This window comes from Phaethon aethereus, assembly GCF_964289735.1.
Source record: "Phaethon aethereus genome assembly, chromosome: 3".
NCBI lineage: Eukaryota > Metazoa > Chordata > Aves > Phaethontiformes > Phaethontidae > Phaethon > Phaethon aethereus.
Window position 1 is genome coordinate 2,019,355 of NC_138576.1, and position 15,446 is coordinate 2,034,800.

Sequence of the window (15,446 nt, forward strand, 5' to 3'; positions counted from 1 at the left end):
CTTTTAAGGAGTTGCATAGACCCAATTAGTGCGTAAAGAAGTTTGCATTTGTTTAAGCTCATATTTGCTTATGTTTTGAATCTTTAAAATGGATGGAAAATGCACCAAGTGACCTTATTACATAAGCATGGACGGCATCAGAGACCCGAGCGTCTCATTTGTTGCTTAATCCCTCTGCCCATTTTTCATTTCTCTTATACCCAAAGTTTGGATGACTTCTCTCTTGCCTCAAAGGCTTTCTACAAAGAATCAAACAAAGCTGAGCTAACAGGCTGGAGAAGAGGAGAAAATTATAATCTCTGCAGGCGTGGGAAGACGGTCTTCTACAGCATCTAGGACTGCATTATATATTCCCTGCGTGATCTTTTCTCTCCAAGAAGATACATAGAAACTGGGGATCTTGTCCAGTTTTCACTGTCGTCTTCAAAGGCGATTACACCCGTGGATGTCAAATGGCCTTCAAGTCTGGAATTCAGTGAAGTGTTGTGTCTCCTCTTTCAGTCGTTCAACTGAGACGAGTTGTAAAGAATAGATGCTGATTATTTTAGAAGTGCGGACAGTGTCACTGCAGCAGCTTTTTGTCAGAGTATGCCCCCCCCGAAAATTGTTGAGGTTTCATGTGTTGGAGTTGGGTACTTCTGTAAGAATTTGGGTCCTGCACAATGATTTCATTGAGAAAAAGAAGCGCAAGTGATTTTGTAGTGCCAGAATTGCTTGTGTTGATGCTTCAGCCGATCCGTATGTGCCTCAGTAGTCCCAGTTACCTGGATTTTCTCAGCAGGAAGCATCAATATTAATAGGCAAGCTGAGATTTGGAAGCTGAGGGTATATAAAAAATGGTTTTAAAATAGCAGAAGTGCTACTGAAACAGTTTTAACATTATATTTGCTGTCAGTGGGGATTTACTATAAATAGGGACCCTTATTTCTAGAACTATCAATGCTGTGGTTGTGTGGCAAAGCAGATCGCATTAGCAGATGCTTTTGGAAAATGTTTTGCATTTGAGTAAAGTGGTGTGTGAAGTTTGGATGTCCCAGGTCAAATTATAATTTCATGTATTGTGAATATCTAACCGCATCAAAGTCTGCAAACATTCGCTATTGTAAGTTGTATTTTTTACCCTTCCTAAAGAGCCGTGCAGCACAGCAAAAGTTAAAATCTCCTGGATTTAAGTTTTGAGGGTGAACACAAGTGAGCTTTTGCATAGTTTTACTACTTTTAAAAACTCTGAAACCTGTTCTCTATCCTAATGAAAGAAAATGGCAGCGTTTCAGGCTTGGAGATACGTGAGTGTCATGCTTCTGGGAAATGGGCTTGGAGGTTTTGGGTTTAAACACCTGGTATTTTCAGTTTTATAAGCCTGGAATAGTAATTTCAAGTTTTATTTTTCCTGTGTTAATTGTTATAAATGTCTCATAATCTGCAGATATATGTTGTGTAAAACAGGTGCAGTCACTTTAGTATTAATGATAAGTGAGTCTCAAATGTGTTACTACTTGAATTCTTCCTTTGTGCAAAGAAGCTTATCTTCAAGAAATGTCTGTAACGATGTTTAATAACTTGCTTTGCCAATCAGTAGGATGTTCTTCCTTTCTCCTGAAGGAATTTGTTGTATATATTTATTTTAATTTTTGCTTGGAATTACTTGTAACACCCAGCGTGAATATGTTGAGCTAGAAGTTTTGATATCAAATGATTTAATAGAATATCTTCATGGGAATAATATAATTTACTTTGTGAAATAGGGATTTGTCAGATATTCCGTATAGGCAATAGTATGGTTCACGGTACCTGATTTCTGTTGGCTCTAACATAAAGCAGTATGACTCAGTCAATAAAATAAAGACGTCCTGTAGTACAGTGAGCAATTGAGAGCTCTAGCACTAGAACTGTTGTTTTATTCCTAATGCAAGAATCAAAATTAAATTCCCTTTGGGCCGGTAGTTATGCCAGGGGAGACTTGGCCCAGCGGACAAGCATTATATGTAAATATAAAAATTTACCTGAATATTACCTTCATTAAGAAACAATGAATTTCACCGTTTATTCCACTTAATACCACATTTGCACATTATGAAATGAGATAATAAGGTTAATTTTTGAGAGCTTAATATTGTTGGATAATTTTTTATTGGGTAATTGTTAATTTTTTTTTTCTTGAGTGGGATTTCACAGGTTGACTACAAAGCCACCTAGAAAGCCTTCAGACGCGTTTTGCATAGTTAAACGGTTGCAAGCGTGGGAAGGTCCATAGCGTTGTCAAAGTCCTTCAACACCGGTGTTTTTCCTGGAGCAGAGATTGATGGGAAGCATGCTAAGCAGTGCTGAGGAAAGAGCTGACGTGGGGAGAGCCTTGATCCCGCTTCATATGAAGATGAGCTCTAAGAAAATTCTTATAATAATGCTCATTATGTTTCTACATGTAATTGAAAGATGGGCATGTAGTTACTGAGGACCAGTATCGATGGTCCTGAATTCTTGTCATCAGACAGCCTGCCACAGCTGTGCTGTCTGATTTTGGACAAGACTCTTAAGTTCTCATTTTCCATCTACAACAGTGATATTATTAAAAAATGTGTAATTATACAAAGTATTAAAACAATGATTGCTGTATTTTCAGTGGTCTGTGTAGAAGCTGTGCTTCCCCTCAGCGTTATATAGTTGGAAATGGGGCTATTTCTGGCAAACTGTCTTAACACAGTGACTACACTGAATTCAGATTTTCAGTTTGGGGAAAAAAAAATGATTCTTGATGTTCTTTTAGGAGATTGTATACGTGTTTCTACATTCATATAGCCTCATAGGATCAGAGAGGAGCTCTGACTCTCACTGTTAACAGCTTCTGTAAACTGGTAACACTCAGCCTTAACTGATGCCTGTCCCCACAATTCTTGTTTGAAAGCTATTCTGAAATCTTGCTCCTGTAAGGATGGCACTTCTTCAGGGCTGATGCAGCCATATTTCTTTCCTATTGCTTATCTTAAATACTCCTAGGTGCTTTTTTCCCACATTTCAGTGTTTAGATATTTCATATTCTGTAGCATTTATTTTTGTCACACCTTTGAGTCTTTATAGGCCAGACAAGCTTCTTGCAAAATAGGCTGGCTGTTCCCTCTCCTCCTTTCTCTACACCTCTGCTTTTCAGGAAGATGAGCTCAAACTGAATTCCCAGAACTGTACCAAGTGTTTCAGTCTCCCTCTTACCGTACAGAGCAATGTTACCCTGACTTGAAGCAGCTTGTTTGATATTTTCTTCTGCTTTAAACAGGCCGGTAGATATCCAGCTTGCTTTCCTAAGTATAATGTTGGGGTTTTTTTGTGTCGCCATCAGTCTCAAAGCTGTTGCTGCAAGTACTCCTTGTTGGAAAGAGACCTAATTTCATGAGCGTCTCTCCACTATTCAGCAGCCCCAAACCTTCCTGCCAGGTACTAATCCTTGAGCCATCTGTGGATCTTTTTTATCCTATTATGTACCTACTTTATTTCTGTTCGGATCAGGAGAATTTAATGGAATATCATTCGAATTTCCACTTGTTTAAACATCTTTCCCAGCCTTAGCTTTACACATCCTAAAGCCAATTCTAGTGGGAACCTCGTACTGTCACGCGTCACGATATGAGACGGTCACTGACATCTTCCCCTTGCCTCTCAAGTTCCTTTTCTGCCTCACGTTGCTGCTTTTAGCCATGCTCCTCTCGGGCAGAAGACCCTTCTGCTCTGGATCCACTCTGGTTTAAAGGCCTGCCAGTCCTTACCAAGGAGTCCCCAGCTATAGGATCTTCTTCCCTCCCTTCTGGTCTGCCTTCTGCTCTTGCCATCACGTCTCCCATCCTTTCACATCATCTGCTTATCGTTCACATTCTCTCTTGGTCCCTGGTTGTCTTCATTTTCTTTCTCTGCTTACAAGACTATCCGTTCTCCTCCTTTGTTGAGCCATCTCTGTTCATAGCCCTCATCCCCTGTTACGATACCATTTTTCAAGGTGTTTTGCAGGCCCGTTCCTTCAGACTCAGCCCTGCTGCGGGCAGTTTTATTGTCTTCCCTGGTTGCTGACTCTGAGTATTTCGACTGATTCCTCATTTAGGTTTTCTGACCAACTCTTTCTCAGCTGTGACAAAAAGCAGAGAACCTCTGCCTGTACCCCAACTCATTTAACAGCTAGTGGATGTATCTTCCATGGTCACAGTGTCGCAGAAATGCTTACAGAAGACTTCATTACACCAGAGTAAGTTAGTTCCTCTCCTCTACAGCCTTCTTGTAAGAAGATGGTGGTATATTTCAGGCTTGCACTTGAAGTTCTCTGTCCTTGAAGGTTCAGTGTTTGAGTTGGGTTATCGATTCAAGAGCCCCTGGATGCTTGTTTGTTTTAAGACTACCTTACAGACCTTCCTGGAAATAATATCTTTGTGTCTGCTCTGCGCCTTTTCCAAACGAACCCTTTGCATATCAAAACGTTTGAAAAAATAGATGTGGTGAGCTTTTTCAAATTCAGATGATCCCTTTGAACAACTGGGGAGAGGAAGGAGTTTTGCTGGACCAGTAAGAATTAAGCAGTTGTACCTTGCCAATGCCTTGAGTTCTTGAGGGAGGGACACTATGGGTATGACCCTCCACTGAAGGGTAAGGAATAAAGGATCAGCATTCCACATCCCACGGAGCATTTCATTGGGCTTTTTCCCATGAACCATTTTGTTGGGCTTTTTCCCATCAGCAAATGTAACACCTGCTTTTATATAGGTTAATTCCATCAAAGAAATGAGTCTTTATCATTTGTAGACTAGAAAATATTTCACAATTATTCAAGGCATAAATGAAAGACCAGAAATACCAATAAAGGCCAGGACCTCACAGCAGTTGAATCTTTTGTTTTACTCAACAGTGGGCTGTACAAGACACTTGGCCATGCTCTCTAGAGCCACGAAACAAAGGAACCTTGTTGATGTTTACAAGGCAGAGACAGTTATTTTAAATGAGTTAGTAAATAGAGTAGTGAACTATGCTGGTTTGTATAATCTTTTTTTCCCCCTCTCTCTAGGTCACTCAGATGAGTCGTCCAGATTTGATTCTCTTTCTCATGAAATATCTCATGGCTTTGGTTGTTGGGATACCCTCTGTCTTCTGGGTTGGAAGCAAAAAGACCTGTTTTGAGTGGGCTAGCTTTTTCCATGGACGCAGGAAAAAAGAGTGAGTATTGATATCTCGCAGATAAAGTGGTTGAGTACCAGCAACTCATCTCCTCTTCCCTTGTAGTCCTGAAAGAGTATTTGGTTAGTTTTTCATGGAGGCAAAGACAGGAACAGATGGGGGCAGCTTTCGTAGAAATCTCTCACTATCTAAAATGGAGCAAGGAAGGACAAGACAAGTAACAGCTCAAAAAAAACCCCAAAGAATTATTCTCTGGTCCCAGAATCAAATTGACATTGCTGTCTCTTTCCAAAACATTTTTAACAGGAATTAGGTTTCGGTGGAATATTACAACTTACCTGTCATTTACTGAGAGGTGGAATTGAAAGTTTTTATTTATAAATGTGCTTATCTAGTCAACTGAATCAGACCTTTACATTGAAATTAAACAGAAGTTCTTTTCACCACCATTGTAGTTAAAGGCAATTGTCTCTGCTTTTAATTTCCCTTATGCATTAGTGCCAAAAAACAGTGTGATAAAATGACAGTAAGAATGTCTTATAGCTTCTGTGAGATTGAAATGTATTTAGACTAAGGTATGGCATAAATTTTGATTACGTAATACCTGTGAATAGCTATTTTCACAATCGTACATGTTGCCTTGTAAGCAGGTGTTTCAAAATAGATGCACAGATATAGCAAGCCTTTAAGTGACTACTCCATGACTTTGACTTGTACATCCTTAACAGAACCGGCCATCTGCTGAGGTTAAAGTGAAATTACCTTCTGCAGAGTTGGAGTAAATTTTTCTTTATTTGAAAGATAAACTACTCAGATATGCACGGGGTCAACAAGCGACTTAATATTATTTTAATACGTGTACATTCATTTAGATAGGATTTACATAAAGGTGACATACTAGTTTGGTGGGTAGAGGACAGGAATAGAGTTAACAAAGGCCGAGGAAGCTGTTTTACAGGACTGTCTTATCTTGGCCGTGCTATCTCAGGGGGAGCTGGGTGGCTCCTGGAAGTGCCGTCCTCTCTCCTGGTGCAGCTCGGCAGCAGAGCAGCTCCCACGCACCGCAGCGTCTGGCCGGGGCCAGATCCCTTCGCCGGCCCCATTCACTGAGCAGTAAGGGGCAGAGCCGATACAAAGCTCCCTCCTTAGGTAGCCTGTGATCCTCTGTGAGCAGGAAAATTAAGAGGAAAGGCTAGCCCGGCAGAGGAAACGGAACATGAAAGAATCATATAGAGAGTGGGAGGGGAAGAAAAGGCCTCCCCACAAAAAAGGGATTAAAAAAAAAAGGAACGTCAAGGATGTGATAGCACCTCCTTTCATCATGCTACGGTAGAGCGGCCAAGTGTGTGCCCCTCTGCCAGCCCTTCCCAGCACGGGATTTCAGCAAACAAAGCAGCTGTGGGACTGTAACCACTGATCTAGGGGCGACAGGCCAGTTGCTCATGCGTTGTTAGGTATGTTGTATTTCATCTGGTGTTCTCCTCCTGCTGCCACTTTTAATCCAGATTTTAAATGCTCGTTTGAGTGAGGAAGCGGCTTCCCGTGTTCCCTGAGGGACAGTTCTCTGGGCAATCTGAGCTGGCCGAGTCGCAGCGCTGTCCCAAGGATTTTCTTGTAGCAATATTCGTAAACTAAGGCCATCGGCAAATATGCTGCCGTTATTCCACATGTCTAGGCTGGAGGGCCAGAGACAGGGAGTAGGAAGGATTCAAGAATATGAACTTTGCTAAAATATCCGAATGTAGAGGTGCTTCAAAATTAGGCAAATGGAGATATTTTAAAGTAAATAAATGGTCGTCTTTGCCAAGCTGTAATATTTGTCTGTCCTGTTTGTAAAATAGTTGCAGTGCTGTTACTGCGATCACTTTTATGTCGCAGTCATCCGTGTTAACTATTCAAACTGCATGTCTTGTTCAGAGTTGTAAATGAGAGTCGTCAGGTGCTGCAGGAGCCAGACTTTGCTCAGTCTCTTCTGAGAGATCCCAATACCCCCATCATCCGAAAGTCAAGAGGCACCTCTACCCAGGGCACCTCGACGCACGCCTCCTCCACCCAGCTGGCCATGATGGACGACCAAAGGAGCAAGGCAGGCAGTGTCCACAGCAAAGTGAGCAGCTACCACGGCAGCCTGCACCGATCGCGTGACGGCCGGTAGGTCTCTCCTCTTTAAAATCTTCTAGAAAATTGGACAAGCCTCTGCTAGCCGGACGTTTGGCCATCATGTTGCTAAAACTGGATGTCCTGCTAATATTTACTTTCTCTGATTGCATCTCCTCTCCCTGTTAGTGTCTGGATTAGAAAGAGGAAAAAAAATCGTATTTTCAGAGTCTACGCTAGTCTTCATGAATTACATGGCGTGAATGCGTTCAGTGCTGGCTTTCCTGCAAAGACAGCTATCTGTGTTACCCCATCTAAGTGTATGGGAAAACAGATCTGTCCTAAAGTCAGCTTAGTATTTTTGGTGGCTGCTTTTGTCTGTGTGTGAATTGATTTTGTTTCTGTAAATAGTCCTGGCCCTGCTGAAGAAAATGACAACAAAAGTTAGCCACTCTAACTTGAGGTGTAGTTAAGGTTTATAACAATTTATCATTTTTACTCACCTAATTATCAATACTATACGTAGTAGTAGTAGTAGTAGTAGTAGTAGTAAGAACCAAGCTGCATAAGGAGTTGAAACAATTTGCCTGGGGGCTGTATAAGCTAAATGACTAAGCTAAACAGAGAATGACTTTTTTCACAAAAGAAGAGGGTTTGTGTGCGTGTGTGTGCACATGCACCGAGATTTATTTACATTCTTTCATGACTGTGGCGGTAACAATAGTAATAATTGTCCTCTGTTTTTATAAATTAGGTACACTCCCTGCAGCTACAGAGGCGTAGAAGAAAGACTACCTCACGGCAGCATGTCACGACTGACTGATCATTCCAGGCATAGCAGTTCTCATCGGCTTAACGAACAGTCACGTCACAGCAGCATCAGGGATCTCAGCAGCAACCCAATGACACACATCACGCACGGGACCAGCATGAACCGCGTTATCGAAGAGGATGGCACCAGCGCTTGAGCCGCTTTTCTCGGAAAGGAGTAGTCGATGTGGGTGCACGGCTCGCGGTCCCTTCCTCAGTGATGTGATAATGCTCAGTATTATCATGCCTCTCATCAGGTGCTGATTTTGTGCGTCAGGAAGCCGAAATGGGCTTTTTCATGTTGAAGCCAGCGTTCTTGAACTTGCATCGGAGCTAGAGTATTCAGCAGTCTTGAATTATTGAGTAAAAAGCTGGTTGCCTCATTTGAACCTAATCTGTAGGTAATTATTTATTCGATAACTGTTACTCATCAGACACCATTGCTGAATTTCTTACTCTTGGTTGGAAAGAATCTCCCCCTCCCTCCGGTGGCTCTGCATGTCGGTAGGTGTTACCCTCGAAAACTCACTGAGATTTTTTCGTATAAGGCATGAGGGGAACTCTTGAATATTGAAGGAATTCCTCCGCGCGCCTCTCTGATTAGGTAACAAACCTATACTCGTTTTCATCAAGCACAGGGGGAGGGGATGCATATTAAATGCTGTATAAAGGACATCTGTGCGAATCGACAGGCGTTTTTAATGGTTACACTGGAAATGCAACACAGGAATGAGCATTTTGGAGAAGGAAAGGAAACTCCGCTGACGATCACCAGCTCTTACCAGAGCTGTTCAGGCTCAGTTGTTGGGATGGGGTGGGAGGGTGGGGGGAAGAGAGAGGCAGGGAAGAGTGATTTTTTTATAACTTGTATTGTCCTTGCTTTTTTACAAAATACTATTTAAATTTTCTACTTGTTTACAATTTACGTAGGAAGAGATCAATTTTAAAACCAGTTATCTAGACAATATTCAGCCACTTATTTTTTAGATTAATGTACAAAAGCTGAGATTGCCTGTTCCTGATCTATTTAAAAAACAATACTAATAGAAAAGCGGAATTTGTCGCCCCAGCTGGAATGTGCAGCCTTTTCCTTACAAACAGAACAAATCCTGTTTACAAACCCCATAGCCTGGGTGAGGAAGGCTGAGGCCAAAACAGACAGGAGGAGTTTAATCAGGGATGGCCACCTTCCTCACGATCTCGCAGCTATTTTTGGGGGAGGGTTCTCTGCGCCGAGCAAGCAGGGAGCAGGAATTTAGACACGGGTGGGAGAAATCGGGGCAGGAGCTGCCCGCAGGTGGGGAAGCGCTCCGCATTGCCATCCTGAGGAGGAGGAGACAAGTATCCACTGTAAATTGTTGACTCCTTCCCAGCCGAGGAGCTTGCATTTACTAATCGACCTCTGCTGTAGGTTATTTTCTTTTCGTTCCCTCCTACAGATTCACGGTAGAGAATTCTCAGTTTGGGCTTTTTTGTGTGTAAATAATCTGCTGGAGTACAGCAAGTCTTCGTTGACACTGCAGGCAAAAGTCAAGGCATGTCTTGGATGGTGCAGTAGATCTTTCGAAGCATCTACTGTAAGATTCATTCAGCATGAGGAAACACTGATTGCGTTTAAACCTACCTCAGTAATTACTACAGATCATTGCTGGGAAATGAATACTTATTTTTTCATTGTCCTTACATAATTCCCTTTTTGACCTGTTTGAGGCATGTTGAAAAGCCTTTGTACACGATTAGATGGCACAACCTCAAGGGCAGGAATAGGGCAACAACCCGTGGTGCGTCCTTCAGAGGCTTTCGCGAACAGCAGAAGCGGAGCCGTGCTACAATTACTCATGTTAATTGTAGCTGATGACACAACAGCAAAGCACGTAACCGTGCCCTCTGAAATCAGACATTGCCCTGGGAGTCACCGTGTCTTAGAAATATATTTACCGTAAATTGTCTTTCTTGCTTCCGCCAGAATTTTGCTCCAAAGGAGAAGCACAAACCAAACCCAACACGGAATAACAAAGCTTAGCAACAACTCTGCGCTCTCTTTATGGTAAATCCGAGGGAGGGAGCTTGCTGCGCCGACCGCCCCGGGGCAGAGCAGACTTTCTGCTTTGCCTTTGCTCAGCAAACAGCCCCGGGGGACATCCACAGGGATAACTGTCCAGATACACTAGGTCACCTCTTTCAAAGCAGATGGGTATAAAAAACCTTTTGAGTGACTTAAACTGGAAAAACTACAATTCCCTGTAATCCACCAAGGTTTATTTTCAATTTCAGCTTCTACTAAATGACTTGCTGCTTCAAAGGGGTGATAGTTTTAGGAATCTGGGTCTGCAAAAGGAGCCGAGTAGCTGAGTTTTCTTAAACACCGTACCCAAACTAAAAAAGCTCAAGTGTTCACGTTGATCTTCTTGGCTCGATTTCTAGTACTCTTTTTTTTTTTTTTTTTTTTTTTTAAATTGTAGCAGTGCTTTGACTTGTTTAGTGTCAGGGAGGGGAATGATGATGGAGATTTGAAGTATATCCTGCTTGAAGTTGTGTTAATTTGTGAGGTTTAGTCCCTGAGTCCCTGTATCATTTCCAGACGGGGATACCTAAGCTGTTCCTTGCTCCTGTATCCTGTACACGAGGGAGACTCCTCTCACCCCTGAGAGGTGATTAAAATGTAAAACTCGAGTTCTGGATGGGTTTTATGCCCTCCCCCCCACCTCTAATCCCCAACCCTCCCTTTAACTTCAACACCTGAATTAGCACGCCGTGCTCTGTTTCTGCAAACCGCTCCTTCCCGGGATCTCGCAGCCCTTCACCAGCGACTATGTCCGGTTTCACATCTAAGATTATTGCCCCAGCCCTGGTGCAATGCCCCAGCCGGGGCACTCGCAGGGCTTCAGCTCCCAAATCACCACGCTTGGGGGGCTCCGAAGCACGTCCGAGTTCGAATGCAGCCCAGCCGCCGTCGCTGGCAGGGGTACCTCGGCGTGTTTTTGGGGTGCTTTCCTACCTGGCACCCCCTGCTAACCGGTGAGAGCTCCAGTCCGGGCGCCTGGTTTCTGGGATCGGTGCCAATCTTTAAATTCCCCCGGAGCTTGAACCCCGGCCCAGGACGGCAGTTCTGCAGGCGCTGCAGCACTCCGCTTGCTTTGGGCTTGGGCTGACGTCCCTGTGGCTGAACACGCGTTCCTCGTCATTTAGCAGCTGCGCTTTCTCCCTCACCAGCAGGTGCGTGCCGCTAAAGGCCTGACCCGCTCTCCTTTGACGCAGGCAGAGAAGTTGTAAATAGACCAGTTTCTTCAGCTCATCCCAACAGCAGCTTAATAGATATCCATCTCACGTGTAACGATGACTGGATACCCAAAATAACTGCTTTGCAAGATTGTGATATCAAAGCTTCCCATAAAATCCGCACCGCCTTCTTCCCAGTATTCCCAGGGAACTGAATCTCCATTTTTATCTGTGAACACACCGCTCCCTTGGCAGCTGTACGTCCTCGAGAAGTGACGGTGGTGGCAGGTCACCCTGGTCTTCCCTGCAGGCTGGACCTTAGCTGTCCTGCCCAGGCAAAGCAGGAGATGGCCGGGGCCAGGCGAGCGCTCGGCTGCGGCTGGTGAGTGCGGACATTGGCCCGATTGCCGCCGACAACAGATTCCCCCGAGTTTGTCATGTTTCTTCTTTCTTAATCCCTTCGTCGTCCTCGTCGTTCATTGAAATGTTGCGAATCAGAGCTGTGGTCGCGTCGCATGGAAAAGGCTGTCTTAGGACCGCGCGCAGCCGCTCTCCTGTTGGATTGGTAGCGCTCGTCTTGATTTAAAGCGTAAAAAAATCCGAGAGCAGCAAAAAGACACATTTAATTGTAAATTTATTTGTCCGCTGTCAAGTGCTCTCTGTCGTCTTAGTGCTCAGACCAAAATTTTGCTAGGGAAGCTTTAGAGAGAGGCTGTGCCCGGGGTCGGTGGTGAGCACGGGGCTGCACTGGGCGGCCGAAATCCAGCCGCAGCCAAATTGAACGCCGCTGCCAAGTCGTTCCAGCAAGGAGGGGAGGGAGAATCCCTCAGGAAGGGCCTGGGAGACGGCCAGAGAGCCTGCCAAGTCAGGGCCGGCCCTCGGAGCGATGCTCACCCTTCCAGGAGAGCCGACCGGGGTCGGGGGGTGAGGACCCCCGGAAAGGATGGCGGCAGGGAATGGGCAACCCCGGCTGTAGCGTGAAAGCGGGGTGCAGAGCGGAGCAGCCCGAGGCTCACCCTGAACAGCAGAGTGTCGAATTGAATGTGAAATCTCACTCCTATCCCAAGGTACTTCCTTTATAACCCGATGGGGATTTATTTCCACCCGAGGCGGGATGCTCTGCGCGGTTTTTGCCTGTCGCGAAGGGCTGTCGGGTCCGCGCGCTGGGGACCTCGGTGCATGTGACGGCGCTGCCGCCTCATCCAGCGCTTTCCCTGGATGCGCTCGTGTACGTTTTGTAATTTCAGCCATTTCTGAATGAGGGAGGAAGCTTTCGTGTTCGTGAGAGCTGTACGTAGAGGGTGCACGTGGCTGTTAGCATGGGGTGGCACCCGACCGTAGCTGACTCGACTTGCACTCGGCTCCTGGTAGACTTGTTTACAGTGGTCCAGTGTCGGTTTTGTAACGTTTAATTTTTAGCACTTTAACTGTGAGTGTACAAACTGATTATGTTGTAGTAGGTGTACATATTCATTTTAAACCTTTAAAAGTTTTTAATAAAATGATGAAAAAATCCTAGTCTCTTTGTCAACAGGCTTTCAAACCCTCTCCGATGTGCGTACCTACACGCCCCCCTTTAAAAACCCAGTTCAGAGGCAGATCAGGTTTAAATATGAAATTTTACTCTGGTAGCAGCGCTCTGAATTTGAAGAACGACTTTCTAGACTTAAATCTTTCCCTGACATCTGTACTCGTGGACGCCGGGCACCCTTCCAGCAAACACAAAGCTCTCCACAGACTTGGGGCTCTGGTTTGTTCCACCCTTTTATGAGCAACAGACCATTCAAACCACCGGCATTTCGCAGGAGAAGAGACGAGCGAGCTAACGAAGGGCGGCCGGGCTTGCAGCAGCAATGCTAAGGGTGCTTGGGGGTTTGTGCTGTGTTTTTTATTGCCAAATCAAACCCAAGAACAAGATGACTTAATTTTTTTTGAAGTAGCTGTCTAGCTACTAGTCGGATACGTGGTTATTTCAGTTTGGGAAGCCGTATGCTGCGAGTCTCGCATGGCTGGTGGTAAAATAGCTAGTTTTAATAATCGCAGATGGTACTGTTCTAACACGTGGTGCTCTTTTGGGTCTCGTTAAGATAAATAACTCACTTCGGGGATGAAACTTCAGGAGCTGCTGGTTAAGACACAGGTCCGGCAGGGCCACGCGGAGATGTGAGATCAGCCCGTCCGTGCACGCAGCCCTGCGCAGCATCCTCGGCAGAGCAGCTCTGTCCCGAAGCATCGGCCTCCCCGGGGATGCTGCAACTGCAGCACCCGAAGAGCCCCTCGGAGAGGTGGCAGTCGGCTGCGGGAAACGATTCCTAGGGAACAACGAAGGCAGGGCTGTTGCTGCCGAGCGCTGGGGACTCACGGAGCTGGCTTGGGACACCGAAAAGGCAGCTGCCCCTCCTGCCGTAAGGACCTGCACCACGGCAGGGGTGGCAGAAGGGACGATATCCCTTCTCCTCCCTCTTCCCTGAACTGAAACTGCCGCTGTTCTGGTTTGTGAGCGTGCCGGCTCTGAAGTCAAACAGCTGAAGAAACGATCCGGCCTCTTGGGGCAGCCGGGGGGATTTGTCACCACAGCTGAAACCATCAGGGCTGAGGAATCGGAGCTTACCTCATGCATCTCCCCGCATTAGCAGGTCCCAAAGGGGTTGATGGAGGGGACAAGGGGTTGGGGAGGAGATCGGAGTCATCTGGCATGCGCTTAGCCCTTGGGATGCGCAGAAAGTGAAGTTTAAAGGTGGTTTTAACGACCTGCAGGCGAGGAAGACGGGAGGAGCATGAAATAAGAAAGAGCAGCCGGGAGAGGGGACACCCTGGCCAGAGCTGGAGGCAGAGGGTAGCCTGGACCGTTCCTCCCCGGGGTTGAGATTAAGGGCAGCGAATTTTAGTTGCTGTCACGTTCCTGATGCACCTTAACACCCTGTTTGCTGGCTTGGGTCCAGCTTTGCCCCTCAGCCCTGCCAACTCGCACCCTCATTGCGATTTCTTCACCAGTTTGAAGGCAGAAGAGCATCCGGCCATGCACAAATCCTAAAGAAATTAAAATCTCCAAGAATTCCTTGATAACAAAAGACTGGAGCGAAATGGGTGAAAACAGAAAGATCTTTTCAAAAAAGTCTTTTTCCTTAGGCGTTATCGCCAGCTCAGTGCTGCTCCCGTGCAGCGGGATGAAGCTGCCGACCCTTTAGCGTGACCATGTGCTGGGATCCACGTTTCAAACGTGCTTTGCTACCGGTCCGACTGGTTTTTATAATAATACTCAGAGTGCGTTTGATTGATATTCAGTCTCTGGTTTCGCCGCCTGTTCCCAACACCCACATTGCACTCCCGCGATCCTGGCGGCATCTCCTGTTCCCCGCTATCCCACGGGGACATCTCCGAGGGCTTCAGCTCGGCATGGGGAAAGCCTTGCCCATCTCCTCGCCCATCTCTTTGCTTTTGTGTTTTATTAAATCCAAATTCCAGCGGGACCCTTTGCTTCACGCCCCCATCGAACAAATCGCCTCCGCAACTGCCCCTGCCGCGCTTCGATGCATTTCGAAGCCACTGCCTCCGCGTCAGGGCTGGCTTTCAGAACTTTCCTGGATGGCCGGAATGTCTCCTGAGGGAGGGCTGCGTGGACGCTCGGCAAGTTGGACGTATCGCCTGAAATGGTGGGGAAGCTGAAGAAGTGCCAAATGGTTGCCAGCCTCATCCCAAGCTGCTGTTATATAACATTTATAACATTTTTATAAATTTATAACAATGATAACACTTATTTTCAATATAATAGAAGGAAATAGAATGAAATATTAAAATATTAAATATATATTTCAAAATATAGGAAATGTAATAAATATGGCCAAAAAATGATGACATCACACAGACCTATATGTCAATATATCCATATATCCAACATGTTTGCAACACGAGGACGAGGAGGGTGCGGGGGTCCCGTGCCCATCAGTCTGCTCACAGCTTTGCAGCCCTGCTGAAAACAAGGGGATTCGGATACGGTTTTGGCTCTTAGAGCTTCAGGTATTGACTTTATTTCTTACTGTTTTGTCTTGGGATCTACAAAACAACCTCTGTTTTCTTTCTTTTAAACCCATCTTGTTTGGCGTAGACATATCCTCCGCTGCTTCTCGCGCTTGTTGGCCCAGTGCTGCTGCGGAGGGTTCCTGCCTTCGGGAGAA

The 15,446-nt window shown here is 45.5% G+C and overlaps 1 protein-coding gene across 2 annotated transcripts in view; it reads left to right on the forward strand.

Annotated features, from left to right (window-relative positions):
- FZD3 (frizzled class receptor 3) overlaps positions 1-8,210 on the forward strand; it is a gene marked incomplete at both ends in the record, with an annotated part of 58,406 nt that extends 50,196 nt beyond the window's left edge. For both annotated transcript variants that reach the window (XM_081998655.1, XM_081998656.1), the window contains 3 exons: positions 5,036-5,184; positions 7,063-7,296; positions 7,997-8,210. In XM_081998655.1, the coding sequence (XP_081854781.1) occupies positions 5,036-5,184; positions 7,063-7,296; positions 7,997-8,210 (597 nt within the window). The remainder of the gene's footprint in view (positions 1-5,035; positions 5,185-7,062; positions 7,297-7,996) is intronic.
- Positions 8,211-15,446: the final 7,236 nt, after the last annotated feature.